The sequence below is a fragment of the Microcaecilia unicolor genome, chromosome 8 (assembly GCF_901765095.1).
Source record: "Microcaecilia unicolor chromosome 8, aMicUni1.1, whole genome shotgun sequence".
Lineage (NCBI taxonomy): Eukaryota > Metazoa > Chordata > Amphibia > Gymnophiona > Siphonopidae > Microcaecilia > Microcaecilia unicolor.
In genome coordinates this window covers 48,771,897-48,787,461 of record NC_044038.1, presented here as the reverse complement: position 1 = coordinate 48,787,461, position 15,565 = coordinate 48,771,897, and the positions used below count along the sequence as shown (strand labels likewise).

Genomic DNA, 15,565 nt, shown 5'->3' with positions numbered 1-15,565 from the left:
GTTTGCCCACTGACAAAGACATGAGCAGCCCATAATTGAAGGGTAGGTTATTGGTAACAGTGAGAGATAGCACATCACAAATTAAATCCGGAAAATCACATTGTGGAAAGTATATGAATTTATTTGCATTCTGCAGAGGGAAATAAGTATTTGATCCCTCTGGCAAACAAGACCTAATACTTGGTGGCAAAACCCTTGTTGGCAAGCACAGCGGTCAGACGTCTTCTGTAGTTGATGATGAGGTTTGCACACATGTCAGGAGGAATTTTGGTCCACTCCTCTTTGCAGATCATCTCTAAATCATTAAGAGTTCTGGGCTGTCGCTTGGCAACTCGCAGCTTCAGCTCCCTCCATAAGTTTTCAATGGGATTAAGGTCTGGTGACTGGCTAGGCCACTCCATGACCCTAATGTGCTTCTTCCTGAGCCACTCCTTTGTTGCCTTGGCTGTATGTTTTGGGTCATTGTCGTGCTGGAAGACCCAGCCACGACCCATTTTTAAGGCCCTGGCGGAGGGAAGGAGGTTGTCACTCAGAATTGTACGGTACATGGCCCCATCCATTCTCCCATTGATGCGGTGAAGTAGTCCTGTGCCCTTAGCAGAGAAACACCCCCAAAACATAACATTTCCACCTCCATGCTTGACAGTGGGGACGGTGTTCTTTGGGTCATAGGCAGCATTTCTCTTCCTCCAAACACGGCGAGTTGAGTTCATGCCAAAGAGCTCAATTTTTGTCTCATCTGACCACAGCACCTTCTCCCAATCACTCTCGGCATCATCCAGGTGTTCACTGGCAAACTTCAGACGGGCCGTCACATGTGCCTTCCGGAGCAGGGGGACCTTGCGGGCACTGCAGGATTGCAATCCGTTATGTCGTAATGTGTTACCAATGGTTTTCGTGGTGACAGTGGTCCCAGCTGCCTTGAGATCATTGACAAGTTCCCCCCTTGTAGTTGTAGGCTGATTTCTAACCTTCCTCATGATCAAGGATACCCCACGAGGTGAGATTTTGCGTGGAGCCCCAGATCTTTGTCGATTGACAGTCATTTTGTACTTCTTCCATTTTCTTACTATGGCACCAACAGTTGTCTCCTTCTCGCCCAGCGTCTTACTGATGGTTTTGTAGCCCATTCCAGCCTTGTGCAGGTGTATGATCTTGTCCCTGACATCCTTAGACAGCTCCTTGCTCTTGGCCATTTTGTAGAGGTTAGAGTCTGACTGATTCACTGAGTCTGTGGACAGGTGTCTTTCATACAGGTGACCATTGCCGACAGCTGTCTGTCATGCAGGTAACAAGTTGATTTGGAGCATCTACCTGGTCTGTAGGGGCCAGATCTCTTACTGGTTGGTGGGGGATCAAATACTTATTTCCCTCTGCAGAATGCAAATAAATTCATATACTTTCCACAATGTGATTTTCCGGATTTAATTTGTGATGTGCTATCTCTCACTGTTACCAATAACCTACCCTTCAATTATGGGCTGCTCATGTCTTTGTCAGTGGGCAAACTTACAAAATCAGCAAGGGATCAAATACTTATTTCCCCCACTGTAAGTGCTAGGTGCTACGCAACTTGCCTGATAGATTAACACATACCTACAAGGAGGCATTTACAGGAAGAGAGGCATGGGTGAATCAAACAATTACACACTTAGGTTATATAAAAGGTCGCGCATCTACGCCTGCCAGTGACATGGCATAAGTGGGCACACCTAAATGTTGGAGTGTAACTGCCAATTGTGCTAGTTTCTACCATAGAATCTGGGCAGTTTATTTTGACACTCTTAATAGAATTTCTCTTATATTGCACATAGCACCTCTTCTTCTTTCTGCTCTTATGACTATTTCCTGCCTCTGGTGGGACTTTCAATACCTAGCTTTTTTGCCATGTTTACACACAGCTTGATGCATTACACACCAGTTTTGAAAGCGCAGGTGTGCCTTGGACGTGATCAATGTTTCTCAACTTGTTCTAGTGCCCTACCAAAAGCTTTTCCTTGCTTCCACAGAAATCTATACTCAATAGTGCCCCCCGGTGTGCAAGCAAGGGATTGCAGGCACACTGCTGAGAGGAGCATTTTCCAGAGGCAAGTCTGCTGAGTTCTTTCTGCCCAGCCAGTTCGTGCAGAAAGGGTGGGGTTGCAATTTATAGACCTAAAAACAGGGAAATGTATTTTATACAAGTCAAAAAGCTTCATTTAAAATATTAGTAGGAAAAATAAGAACATTTTTTTATAGCATGCTATATAAGACACCAGTTAACAAAGTGCAAGAAAATGTTTTATTTTCTGCTTCTAGCCACTTTGTTCTGGATACAGTGGGGGTATCTAGAACAAAGAAACGGAGAGCTATATTTCCACATAGAAAGTTTGCTTCCAAAATTGTACAGTCAAATATATTTGTTAAAAGAAAGAACATGATGGTTCCCAGAGATATAGTTTAGGTGGACCAAGGGCAGATTTGTGATGTACATACTTTTTTTTTTTTTTAAATAAAATACATGGGTACATGCAGAGAATCCATGTACAAATTTACACCATCTTTAGAGCATGTTGTGTGTGACTGCCAGATTTGTGCCTATGCCCTTTGTAAACTAAAAGGGCCTCATATCAAGCCGTGCTAGAGGTCACCAGTGCGGCAGCGCAAGCAAAGTACATTTGCTTTGAATGGGCTCTGTTGGCATTGCTGTGCGGGAACCGCTAGCGCAGCTTGATAAGCGAGTCCTTAAGGGCCCTGTTTACTAAGGCGTGCTAATGTTTTTAGTGAATGCTAAAAATTAGCATGTGCTAACGCTAGACACCCGTAGGAATATATAAGTGGCTCTAGCGTTTAGTGTGCGCTAAAAACGCTAGGGCACCTTAGTAAATAGGGCCCTAAGCATCAGTTTGGACGTTTCACTTAGGTGACCTACTATGAAATGACCTCATTTGTGTGCACATGTGGGTCTGCTCCACAAGAGTGGGCATGATGTGAAGTGGTGTCTCAGGAAGTTGGTTCCCCTTGCATTCTTTATCCAAGTTCCCCTCTCCCCAAAATGTATGCATGCATAATGTGGAGGGGAGGGGGCTGAAACTGCCTCCTTATTCTTTGTATATTTTATTTAGCGAGTACTTATATTCTGTTTATCCAAGATGTATTTCTCAGCGCATCGCTGTATTAAAAAACAAAGTATCTATCACCCTCCTTCCCCCAGGTTATAATGGGTAAGAGCAGGAACATTACAGTGTTTGAGAAATGCTCTGAGTAACCTGGTTAAATTATTTTAGTTTCTCTCTAAATAAAGGCAATCACTAAAGAAGTTTCTTTATTTTAACTTTTAAAATGGGCTGTTTGGGAGGGGGGGGGGGGGGGGCGTGGATTGCCTTCATAATTTGGTTTCTCATTTTCCATCTCTGAACATTCTGACCAGATAGGCTGTCCAGACAGTTCTGGGGAGCCTTGTTAACCCAGGGTCTACAGCAGGGATTCTCAACCCAGTCCTCGAGACACACCTAGCCTATCAAGTTTTCAGGATATCCACAATGAACATGCATGAGATAAATTTGCATCCACCACCTCCATTTCATGGAAATCTTGAAAACCTGACTGGCTAGGTGTATCCCAAGGACTGGAATGAGAAACCCTGGTTTAAAAGGGCACTTCCTTTGTTAAACATCCTCCATACTGCTCTTTGTATCTGGTAGTGGCAGCTGTTTTCCCTCTTTCCCCAGTCCTAACCAGCCCAGAGTGCTGAAGGACCCAGATCCTATGTGTTGTAGCAATGGCCAGAGTTACAGAACTCTTCAGGAATTCTTCTTTTGTTGTGGTTAGGGAAACTAGTTGCCTATAGATGTAATGGTGACCATTACCTATTATGGGATATTTTCTGTCTCTCACCTAATGACCATCTAAAGAAAACTCCATAGATTGCAAGAGAACATTGGATATATATTTATGAAGAACTTCTTTGAAGCTTAATCCAGTGGTTCTCAAACCTGTCTTGTGGAGCCACCAACCAACTGTGTTTTCAGGATATCCCTAAGGGTAAATCGATTTCAATAACATCTAATATATTCAGTCTAACACCACAACTATGACCAGTTACAAAAAGCTTTATTCAAATTATACAATAATATTAAAACAATTTTAAATACATACTTGTAGTTCTGTTACCCTACTTATACCTATACCATTGAACATCAAAATGCCTTCAATGATAAAGCATTAGCAGCCCACACCCTTTCATGTAGCAAACAAATGAAAGTTCCAATAAGAAATGATGTACTTATCTCAGAAAAGCTTCCAATAGTTTCTCCAGCAAGGTTCACAATATCCTTCGCAGCACCAGTCACTGAAAGAGTGTAAATCCAAAAGTGATAATCCACAGTCACTGTCAATGTATATCCCAAAAAATGGCACACAATCCCTGAAAATTAATCACTGCATCTAGCTGATGAGGTGCTTTCAAAATAAGGAGAGATCCTGAAAATCCCCTACATGCTAAATATGCAAGGGTGCCACGGCGTCCTCATAAGCTGTGGCCAGGGTAATGTCCACTAGAGCCAATGTTTCCACTTTGCCGCTCTCTTCATTCAGATTACACCGAACTGTACACGGTCCGTGTTTCACTCTTCAAGGCATCATCAGGGGTCCGATATCTAAATATATAAAACAGTCACTATCACACTCCCCCATCCCTCATACAATATTGAAACAATCCCAGAACCCACCATAAATAAATCATTAAACCAAACCTTATAATATCTCGTGGACAAGCCAGCAGTTGAAAACTCATCAACATGCTCACACTACACACGGCGGGCATACCAAAAGACACCCGCACATGCGTGTGGAGGCTGCCAGAAATTCAGCATAAAATACCCAATGTGAGTACCCACCCTACACACTCAACCAGTCTATTTCTTTGAGACCATGAGGTGTCGCAGTGTTCCATGCAAAAATTACTTTCAAGCACAGACTAATTCCATTCATTGTATATACAGTGGGGGAAATAAGTATTTGATCCCTTGCTGATTTTGTAAGTTTGCCCACTGACAAAGACATGAGCAGCCCATAATTGAAGGGTAGGTTATTGGTAACAGTGAGAGATAGCACATCACAAATTAAATCCGGAAAATCACATTGTGGAAAGTATATGAATTTATTTGCATTCTGCAGAGGGAAATAAGTATTTGATCCCCCACCAACCAGTATGAGATCTGGCCCCTACAGACCAGGTAGATGCTCCAAATCAACTCGTTACCTGCATGACAGACAGCTGTCGGCAATGGTCACCTGTATGAAAGACACCTGTCCACAGACTCAGTGAATCAGTCAGACTCTAACCTCTACAAAATGGCCAAGAGCAAGGAGCTGTCTAAGGATGTCAGGGACAAGATCATACACCTGCACAAGGCTGGAATGGGCTACAAAACCATCAGTAAGACGCTGGGCGAGAAGGAGACAACTGTTGGTGCCATAGTAAGAAAATGGAAGAAGTACAAAATGACTGTCAATCGACAAAGATCTGGGGCTCCACGCAAAATCTCACCTCGTGGGGTATCCTTGATCATGAGGAAGGTTAGAAATCAGCCTACAACTACAAGGGGGGAACTTGTCAATGATCTCAAGGCAGCTGGGACCACTGTCACCACGAAAACCATTGGTAACACATTACGACATAACGGATTGCAATCCTGCAGTGCCCGCAAGGTCCCCCTGCTCCGGAAGGCACATGTGACGGCCCGTGTGAAGTTTGCCAGTGAACACCTGGATGATGCCGAGAGTGATTGGGAGAAGGTGCTGTGGTCAGATGAGACAAAAATTGAGCTCTTTGGCATGAACTCAACTCGCCGTGTTTGGAGGAAGAGAAATGCTGCCTATGACCCAAAGAACACCGTCCCCACTGTCAAGCATGGAGGTGGAAATGTTATGTTTTGGGGGTGTTTCTCTGCTAAGGGCACAGGACTACTTCACCGCATCAATGGGAGAATGGATGGGGCCATGTACCGTACAATTCTGAGTGACAACCTCCTTCCGCCAGGGCCTTAAAAATGGGTCGTGGCTGGGTCTTCCAGCATGACAATGACCCAAAACATACAGCCAAGGCAACAAAGGAGTGGCTCAGGAAGAAGCACATTAGGGTCATGGAGTGGCCTAGCCAGTCACCAGACCTTAATCCCATTGAAAACTTATGGAGGGAGCTGAAGCTGCGAGTTGCCAAGCGACAGCCCAGAACTCTTAATGATTTAGAGATGATCTGCAAAGAGGAGTGGACCAAAATTCCTCCTGACATGTGTGCAAACCTCATCATCAACTACAGAAGACGTCTGACCGCTGTGCTTGCCAACAAGGGTTTTGCCACCAAGTATTAGGTCTTGTTTGCCAGAGGGATTCAATACTTATTTCCCTCTGCAGAATGCAAATAAATTCATATACTTTCCACAATGTGATTTTCCGGATTTAATTTGTGATGTGCTATCTCTCACTGTTACCAATAACCTACCCTTCAATTATGGGCTGCTCATGTCTTTGTCAGTGGGCAAACTTACAAAATCAGCAAGGGATCAAATACTTATTTCCCCCACTGTATGGGATTTGTTGTCCCTGTAATATGTGGTATATCGGCCAAAGTATACGTAAGATCAAATTTCAAACAGCTCAACATTTATGTCATTTGTGTGTACAGCGGATGGAAGCCCCCTCTGGTGTCTCACTGGGTAGAGGCAGGGCATTTTGTTCAAGATTTGAAATTTGTAGTCTTGTGTCAAGGTGTGGTACTAGGGGTGGCAATGTTCTACTGCTTTCGTTTAGGAAAGAACAGCATGGAACACTGCGACACCTCATGGTCTCAAAGAAATAGACTGGTTGAGTGTGTAGGGTGGGTACTCACATTGGGTATTTTATGCTTAAGTGTACAGGTAGTTTTCAAAGGAAAAAAGATGCACATTTTACTGGAAATGCAGTGCGTGTGAAGTGCAAGCCCAGCTCCCTAGAAGACTTCTTGCTGCACATGTGGTGGTATTATACATACAGGTTTACCGACACATAGGGAGGAGACATTTCTAAAAGCCCATTTCCAGGGGTAACTGCAATTTATCCCTAGAAATGGCTTAGAAAATGTTTCTTCCTGTTACTATCTTTTTTCCTTTTTTTTTTTGAATGTAGTATAGAGTAGACTACTACTACTACTACTTATTTCTCTTACACTGCTAGATATATGCAGTGCTATACACAAACACATAAGAGACAGTCCCTGCTAGACAGAGATTACAATCTATTCAAGAGAGGCATGCCTGACAAATGATTGATTAGGGCATTTCATTTGTTATGGTGCTCATTTCAGGAGCCGAATGCAGAGAATGGTTTCTTTGTTGGAAAAGGTTCTGTTTAGGTAGTTCTGATGTCCGGATTCTGAGCAGTAGCCAATTGGGAGCAATTACGAAACACACATTTAAATTACACACACACACAAACCATGACTGTTCCATCTTCTAAGATTGTTAAGCATTGGATCTCAGAGATAACATTTCTATATATAAACAGTCTTACAAGATGGAATAGTGTTCTTTTCCGCCATGGTTTGGCAAATGGTTGTAGAATATGTGATCCCCATATTTAGGACCGTTCACCTTCTGTAAGTTCACTAGCAGAGGATAGTCGCACCTGGAACTGTTCTTTTTATTGTGCAGGAATCCTTAGAAGAATTATCCTGAAGTTCCCCAGTTCTCCTGTTAGCAAACTAAGCAGATAACGTAGCTAAAATTACTCAGGTGCTCTGTAAATAGAGCAGGACCAAGAGCTTGTGGCAGAAAACAGTGTTAGTTTGGGGGAGGATATGAAAAACAGGGAAGAAGATTCTTCATTAAAGTGTCCATTATAACTTCAGTACTGTTTGTTTCCAGGTATCGAAAACTGATCCATCGCCAAAGAGGGAGATGCCGACCATGATTCTCTTCAATGTTGTATTTGCACTCCGAGTAAGCAGATTTTCATACAGCATCACCGTCTCAGGCACTACTCTTGTTATGCTTGTTATATTGTGTACTTATGACTAGTATGAAGTAGTGATGGAGCAAAGTACTGGTCTCCTGTTTGAGCAGTAACCAGAACTGCTATGGCTGCTGTGATGATGGATGACACAACCTATTTACTTAGGACATTATGGGGCTCATTTTCAAAACAGAAAAACGTCCAAAAAAAATGGCATAACAGGCATATACATTTTTCTCTCAGAAAAACATCTAAAGTGTATAATCAAACAAAAAAAAATTTGTTCAAGCCCGCTAGTTGCCTAAAAGAAAATATTCCCAGAGAGGGTGTTACTTGATGAACGTTTTGTGCCCATAACGGATAGCAAAACAACTTCCTAGGGGTGGAAAGAAAAGCGTCCAGAATAAAAGCATCTAGGATAAGGCCAAACCTGTCTTTAGACCCATTGTGATTTTGCTGAGTTAGAGAGTGGTGAGGTGGAAGTGGTCATTTGTGAGAAATGGTGGAGAGTTGCTGCTTTATTACCTTTGTGTGTTTGCCCAGTCTGAACCTTTTGACCCTTACATTTCCTGACTTGCTTCCTCTGTGTCTCACCTCCTTACGTCCTTGCCCACAAGCTACACCCATCCCTTCCTCTGTATCTTGCCCCTTCCCACAACAAACCTTCCCAGACCCCAACACCTCCTGTTCTACATCCTTACCTTCTTGTCTCCTGTCTCTCAGCAGTACAGATGTGTACCTAGGATCTTTGGCAAGGGATACCTGTGATGTGAACTTGGTTCCAGCCTCCAGCATGGAGCTGTGCTGGGAGACCAGCATGCTAAGTTTGCACCAATGTTAATGTTGCACACCATGCAGCTCCATCAACCCCAGGTTTCCTTCAGACCAGATATCTGTTGACAGCATTAGTATAGGATAATGGGCAGATATGAACCCCAGGGGACAGGTGGCTGCAGATTGCAGTAGTGATGTAGGTGAGCAGTCTGCACCATACTGTGACCTTTTTATTCTTCTGTCTAGGTAACTGTAGCTACATTAGAGGCTAATTTCCTTTGTTCATTTCACATTTCCAGGATTCCCGGAAGGGCACTTGCTAAGCTCATGGGTGTAGGGCACCTGGATGTTGGGCCCTTCCTGATCTGAGTCCAGAGGCCGGATATTGTCCTGCCAAGTCCTGGGAGCAGGCCGACCCCTTGATGAGGAGGCAGCCCAGGAATCTGTCATAGAGACATGTGTAGGGAATGTGGGCGATCCAGGCACATGTCTCTCAGACATTTGTCTTTGCCATCTCCTCGCCTTGCTTCTTACACCTGTGTCAAGTACTATGGTGGGCAACCTTAGTTTCACCTTTATCGCTGGCTGTGACCAGCCCTAAGACATTTGCCTTCACCTAATTTTGGTCTGTTGGAGGTACAGCATGATGGTTTGAGGTGTGGCCAGGTTTGAGTCCTATAGGGTCATCTGCTGCTGCAGGGCACATTAGGTCCCTCTCCGTTAGAGCAGCCCTCTGGTCAAATACTTGACATTCAGGGGGAGCTGCTCTGATTGTGGACATTGAGGGCCCTTTAGACACTTCTCCCCATCTGTTGCCAACCCCCCCTCCCTGTTGCTGCAGTCTCCCTTTCCCACGGCTTGCCCAGTAGTGTTTGCACTACAGTACCTGTCAGCCTTGCATATCAGGAAATCAATACATTTTTTACAGAGGGGGGGCACAGACTTTTGTATACCAAAAACTATAAAACTATATACACATTGGTTATTGTTCTTTGCCCTGATGAGGCTGATTCTGCTTCTGATGGAATATCCTGAGCTCTGCCACAATCTGGCCCAGTATTTCTTGTTGGGCCACCAGCTCCTATGCATGGCTGAGACTTGCTGCAGCAGCTGGAGTTGGGTGTCTGGTTGGGTCAGCCATGAGCAGACATGGCAGCCCTCAGTAGCTGAGCCCTCCATATACCCCATTACTTACTCCTGGGGGAATTCTGTGCAACCGCACAATGAAGAATTTGCACAAAATTCTGCACAACCATCAACATCGGTGGCTCTCTTCATTTCCTCTGCCCTACCCTTGGAGCTCCAATGACCCTTACCCCTCTCTGTTACTTAGCCCACTTCATCTTGGTTTACTTCGATTTATATGGCAAGAAGAGGAGATGGAACATGGCTGCGCATTGGGCTGCATCCTCCTCCTCTTCTGCCAGCCTAGGCATAACTATTCATTTAAACAGTGTTGGTGGCCATATAGTTCAAATGAACAGTAATGTTTAGGCTGGCAGAGCAGGAGTACACGACTCAGTGTGCAGCCATGCACCACCGCTTCTTGCTGCACAGTCTCTGTAAGGGAAGGGCAGAGGGAATGAGGAGAGCCACTGATGTTGATGGTTTTGCAGAGTTCTGTGCAAAAGTTTCATTGAGCGGTTGCACAGAAGTCTCCCCAGGAGTAAGTAATGGGGATGGAACCTTTTTAGGTGCTAAAATTACTCTTCAGCAATAAATGCGTTGTGCAGTATATTTGATTTATTTATTTGGCTTTAGCTCAGACCATTTCATTGGCAACTATAGACATGTTAGATTCAGGCACAGTGGATATATTATTGTCCCTGGAGAGCTTACAGTCTAAGCTTGTGCCTGAGGCAATGGAGAGTTAAATGACTTGTTCAAGATTATAAGGAGTTGCAGTGCGATTTGAACGTTGCTTTTCTTGTTCTAACCATTAGGCTGCCAATCTTCTACTCCAACTTAATGCCTGCCAATGACTGGCCTGTATACAGAGTTTAATTTCTTAAAAAAATGTCCTCGTTCATCCAGGATATCTGTCCTCTTGCTAAATATATATATGTATAGTGACCACAATCTCTAGAATAAAATTTTTTATTTTTTTGTTACATTTGTACCCCACGCTTTCCCATTCATGGCAGGCTCAATGCGGCTTACATGGGGCAATGGAGGGTTAAGTGACTTGCCCAGAGTCACAAGGAGCTGCCTGTGCCGGGAATCGAACTCAGTTCCTCAGGACCAAAGTCCACCACCCTAACCACTAGGCCAGTATGATAATAGGAATCTTCTCTAGGTGAGGCCTGGCCACTCAGAAGATTAAAAAAAACTGTAAACCTCTCAATTTTCTGGTCAAGTTTAAGGCTCTGATTCAGGCTAATCTGTGACACTACTGGACTGAGAAAACAGCTCAGAAAGTGCAGGGTTTGTGATAGGCACTGGTAATTTAGAAGAGTGCTGTGCAGAAGAGGAAGAGAAGTTGGCAAGCACTGGGTCCAAAAATACTAAGAGGCTTATTTTCAAAGCACTTAGCCTCCCAAAGTTCCATAGAAACCTATGGAACTTAGCCTCCCAAAGTGCTTTGAAAATATGCCTCTTAAGTCAGTAAGCTTGCTTTTTTATTTTAATAAAATTTATTTTGATCTGGTTGTTAGCACTAATTAACAACACTTCTATCAAATCCCTTTACATGATTTTATGCCTCTTTCTAATCTGTATAATTGATGGACGTATTACTAGAAAATCCAGTCTGCTTCACCAGTTCTACTAGCAGGTGATAAAATAAAATTGACATTGTTTTGGGACTTTGAGCACTGTGAATCCTTCTAAGTATCAAAATATTAAGAATTATATGCTGGTTGTTTAGGCAAGGATAGGGCAGAGTGTATTCACTAGCTGTGAGTGAAGAAAAGAAGGGGCCAGGGTCTTGACTCTTGACCCTGTAATCTGCTTTCACCCTGCAGTGTATCTGTAGCACCACCAGAATACCATGACTCATCAGTAATGGAAGGCACAAGAAATGCTGTGTAAAGGTTGGCTTCTTAGGATAGGATGATTTATCTGCTAGTTTAGCTTTATCACCTGGGATGAACCTTTCTGCTTTCTGCCATGCCTCCAGTATTGCATGACTCATTAGAAATGTGCTCCTGAAATGTGCTGGGTCATGTTTTGCTACATAGGGTGGAACCATTTATCTGCTGATTCAACCTTTAAGCTCATATAGCCTGTCAAAGTCTGTTAAGAAATGCAGCGTCAATGCTTGCTGCTGCCTCTCCCTCTCTAGGAATTACTGAGTCATGGGAAAGTCTGGCTAGGTTTCGTAGTTGTGTTAAAGTGTCTAGAAAAATAAAGGCTCCAGTGTTCAACCATTTTTATAAGTGAAATGAATTCTTGTTCATTTATAAAATAAGATTTATCAGCATTTTGCCCTTTATAAAAATGGCAACCTTCTGTAGTAGTTCTTGGTTAAGGCTGTTCATTTCTGTTTTATTCTCAGGGGCATTGAATAGATATATTTTTATTTATTATTTTTCTTACATTTGTACCCCACGCTTTCCCACTCATGGCAGGCTCAATGTGGCTTAGGTACTTATTTGTACCTGGGCAATGGAGGGTTAAGTGACTTGCCCAGAGTAACAAGGAGCTGCCTGTATCTGCAGTGGGAATCGAACCCAGTTCCCCAGGATGAAAGTCCACCACACTAACCACTAGGCCACTCCTCCATTCCACTCCTCAGAGGGTTTATGGTTTTAAAATATAGGAATATACTCTTTAAATGAATAGATTTTTTAGGCATTTCAGGAAAAAGGGGAAGGTTTGAATGCATTATGCACATTAGGATAAAACTCTTCTCTCTCCCCTTCAGCAGGCCATTGCAGTGCTTCTTGGGAAGCTTTGTCATGTTATGGCTTTCTGCAGGGTTGTGCAGAGGACTCATGTCTACCTAGATTCATTAGTTCTATGTACCTAGAAGTGGTTTCCAAACCTACAAGCAAAGGGATAAGGGGATATTGGATGACCTTGGATGATTAGAAGAAGGTTCCATTCATCTTTAAATCTCTGCTTAAGTCTGGTTCAGGTTGGGTTAAATTCATTAGTCATAAAGCCATTCAGTGATTTGTGTAAAATGAGTTGGTGGTCTCCTATCGAGTTTCTCCTGAGCAAGTGGCCATGGTGTCTGTGGCTCAGCAGAATGACCAAAAGTCTCCCAGTTCTGACGAATGGGCATATTTACAAAGGGGGTCCGAGGGGAGTGCAGCATTGCTGGTACATTGCTATGCGTCTTTGAGGGGACATAATAAACTTTTCTCCTCAAGTCTTGCTGAGTACCTTCACATGGTGACCTCCTTAAGTATGGTTGGAAGAAAAGGAAGAACACCTACTGGCTGCACATTGCCCAGGATATAAAAGTGCCTACCCTTAACTTATGCACTAGGGCTAGAGATGGTGGTAGTAATAGTGCAGATACTGCAGACAACATCCCTGTTGCAGGTAAAGAACCTGGTGGACTTGTTCATGGACCCACTGCAGCAGGAGATAAGCCGTAGAAGTTATTGAAAGAGTTAAGCAGATTAACTGCAATTAAATGCACTCCTACAGATAAAGAGGAGATACTGTAATCCACCTAGAATTTTAAAAAGTCAAATAAAAATAATGTACTACTACCGTTTTGTGATCCTATATTTAAATCAAGAGAGTATAAAGAGAGATTCTACCAAAAACTATAGGAAAGAGTCTTTTTTTGCCCTAAGTCTCACTGTTCTAAAGAATGAATTGGCACATTAGTAAAGCCTTGTGGGGAAGCTCGTGCTGCCGCTGCCATGCTATACCTCTCCTGTGGATCAAAGGATTGTGGTTTTCTGTTTCATTGATTTCAGCGCCTTTTTACTAAGCGAATAAAAGCCCAGCCTTACCTGGGTGTGTAACACTATGTTTTCTAGTACTTCACTACTTTTGAGATAGTGAAATGAGAATGACTCTGCTTGCATTGGTTCCCAGTATGCTTTTTGACCTTTGATGTCCTTCACTGTTGCTGTGAATGGACGATGGAAGAACTAACTGTCAGATAGCTCTGTAAACTGATTTTATAAAATGTTTCCTTTTTATCCCCAGGCTAATGCAGATGCATCGGTGATAAACTGCTTGCACAACCTGTCACGCCGTATTGCAATAGTCCTACAGCATGAGGAACGTCGCTGCCAGTATCTAACCAGAGAAGCCGCACTCATCCTAGCCATCCAGGATGAAGTCACAGCAATGGCGGAAAGTCAGTGTTGGCTTTTACTTTTTATTTGTATCGTCCTCCTATGTTGTGCCACCGGTATCACCTGGCTAAGAACTGCAGCAGACGAGACCTGTAAGGTGTAATCTTTCTGTTACTGTTTGGTTAGGTCAGGGGCTCTTTGACTGCCAGTTTGAATATCGGAATGCAAACTTGTCATATTAATGCAGGACTGCTCCACCTGGATTTCAGTTCAGTAGTCTCATAATACTGGAAGGGAAGCTGGTAAACCTGTCTGGCAGGAGACCTCTTGACTAGGTTGTTCATGTAGCCATCCTCAAAAGCAATTCCCAGGGTGAGGATAATGCCTTCACAAACATGTAAAAGTCAGTTTTTAGAGGGGTTGCAGCTGGTTTTATAAGCCACTTTTCAGGAGCATACTTGGGTCAGGGAGAAAATTACACATGTACTATTGATTTTTTTCCTAGACCACAAGCCAAACAAATAACAGGGGCTTCATCTCTCTCTCTCTTTCTCCAAGCAGTGAGCTGTGAGTGGCTCATAGGACTGACTGTTTCAGTAGAAGACCCTAAATGCAGTGAGGTTGCCAGTGCCATCTTTGGCCATCCTAAGGCAATGGAGGGGCTAAATGGCTTGGCCAAGACCACAAGGAGCTGCCATGGGACTTGAACCTGGGCTGTCTAGTTCCTAGCCCTGTGCTCTAACTGTTAAGCTTCTCCTCCATCCTTGCGTATTTCAATCTGGTGTAAAATTACCTAATTTATGAAAATCAACCTGAGGTATATTCCCAGGTACTTTTGCACCCATGTACTGGGGTAGATTTCCCCCAGGCTAACCTGCACTAAGGGCCCCCTTTACTAAGGCATTTAGCATATGCTAAAAAATTAGTGTTCTAAATGTATTCCAGTGGATGTCTTGGCATTTAGTGCGTGCTAATCATTAGCGCACACTAAATCTGCTAACAATCCTTAGTAGAAAGGGCCCTAAGTGGCATTCCTGCCTAGGATCCTTTGTTAGGGCTCTGTGAGTTTGATGTGCAAAGCAAATATCTAGCAAAAAAAATGTTACTAACTTTACATGTTTTTATTTTTCCTTTTTTAAATGCATTTGCTAAAGTAAACAATTTTTCCCATCTGTTAACTGGCATATCTTTTTTTTTTCCACTGTTAATTGTAGCTAGAGGAGGGCCACAGTCCCCATTTCATCATATTTTACCCAAGTGCAAGCTGGCCAGGGACTTGAAAGAAGCCTATGACAGGTAAACAAGAAGCTGTGCAGTCAGCCATTTAATGTATGTAGTACATACGCTATCTTCTTATGTCATCTGTGAGGCATGTAGTTTTGTGTTAACACTGCACAAAGGGTGCATGTTGTCCCATGGGCCTTTGCTGTTCTCTCATGGGTATGTAACAGGGTGAGGAAAGTCGGTGAATGACATGGTTGGAGCCAGTGAAGTAAAGGGTCCCTTTTACTAAGGCACTGTAGGCCTAACACAGTCCTACTACATGCTAAGAGCACTACAGCAGGACATGCTGAGGCATTCTGCGGTAGTGTTCTGCTTGGTGCGTGCTAATACCA

The 15,565-nt window shown here is 43.4% G+C and overlaps 1 protein-coding gene across 4 annotated transcripts in view; it reads left to right on the top strand.

The window, feature by feature from the left end:
* The window catches only part of NPRL3 (NPR3 like, GATOR1 complex subunit), a 109,989-nt gene that overhangs the window by 22,030 nt on the left and 72,394 nt on the right, over positions 1–15,565 (top strand). For 2 of the 4 annotated variants that reach the window (XM_030212419.1, XM_030212420.1), the window contains 3 exons: positions 7,884–7,958; positions 13,858–14,011; positions 15,164–15,245. In XM_030212419.1, coding sequence (XP_030068279.1) covers positions 7,884–7,958; positions 13,858–14,011; positions 15,164–15,245 — 311 coding nt within the window. The remainder of the gene's footprint in view (positions 1–7,883; positions 7,959–13,857; positions 14,012–15,163; positions 15,246–15,565) is intronic. The other 2 variants (XM_030212422.1, XM_030212421.1) reach the window with 1 other exon arrangement.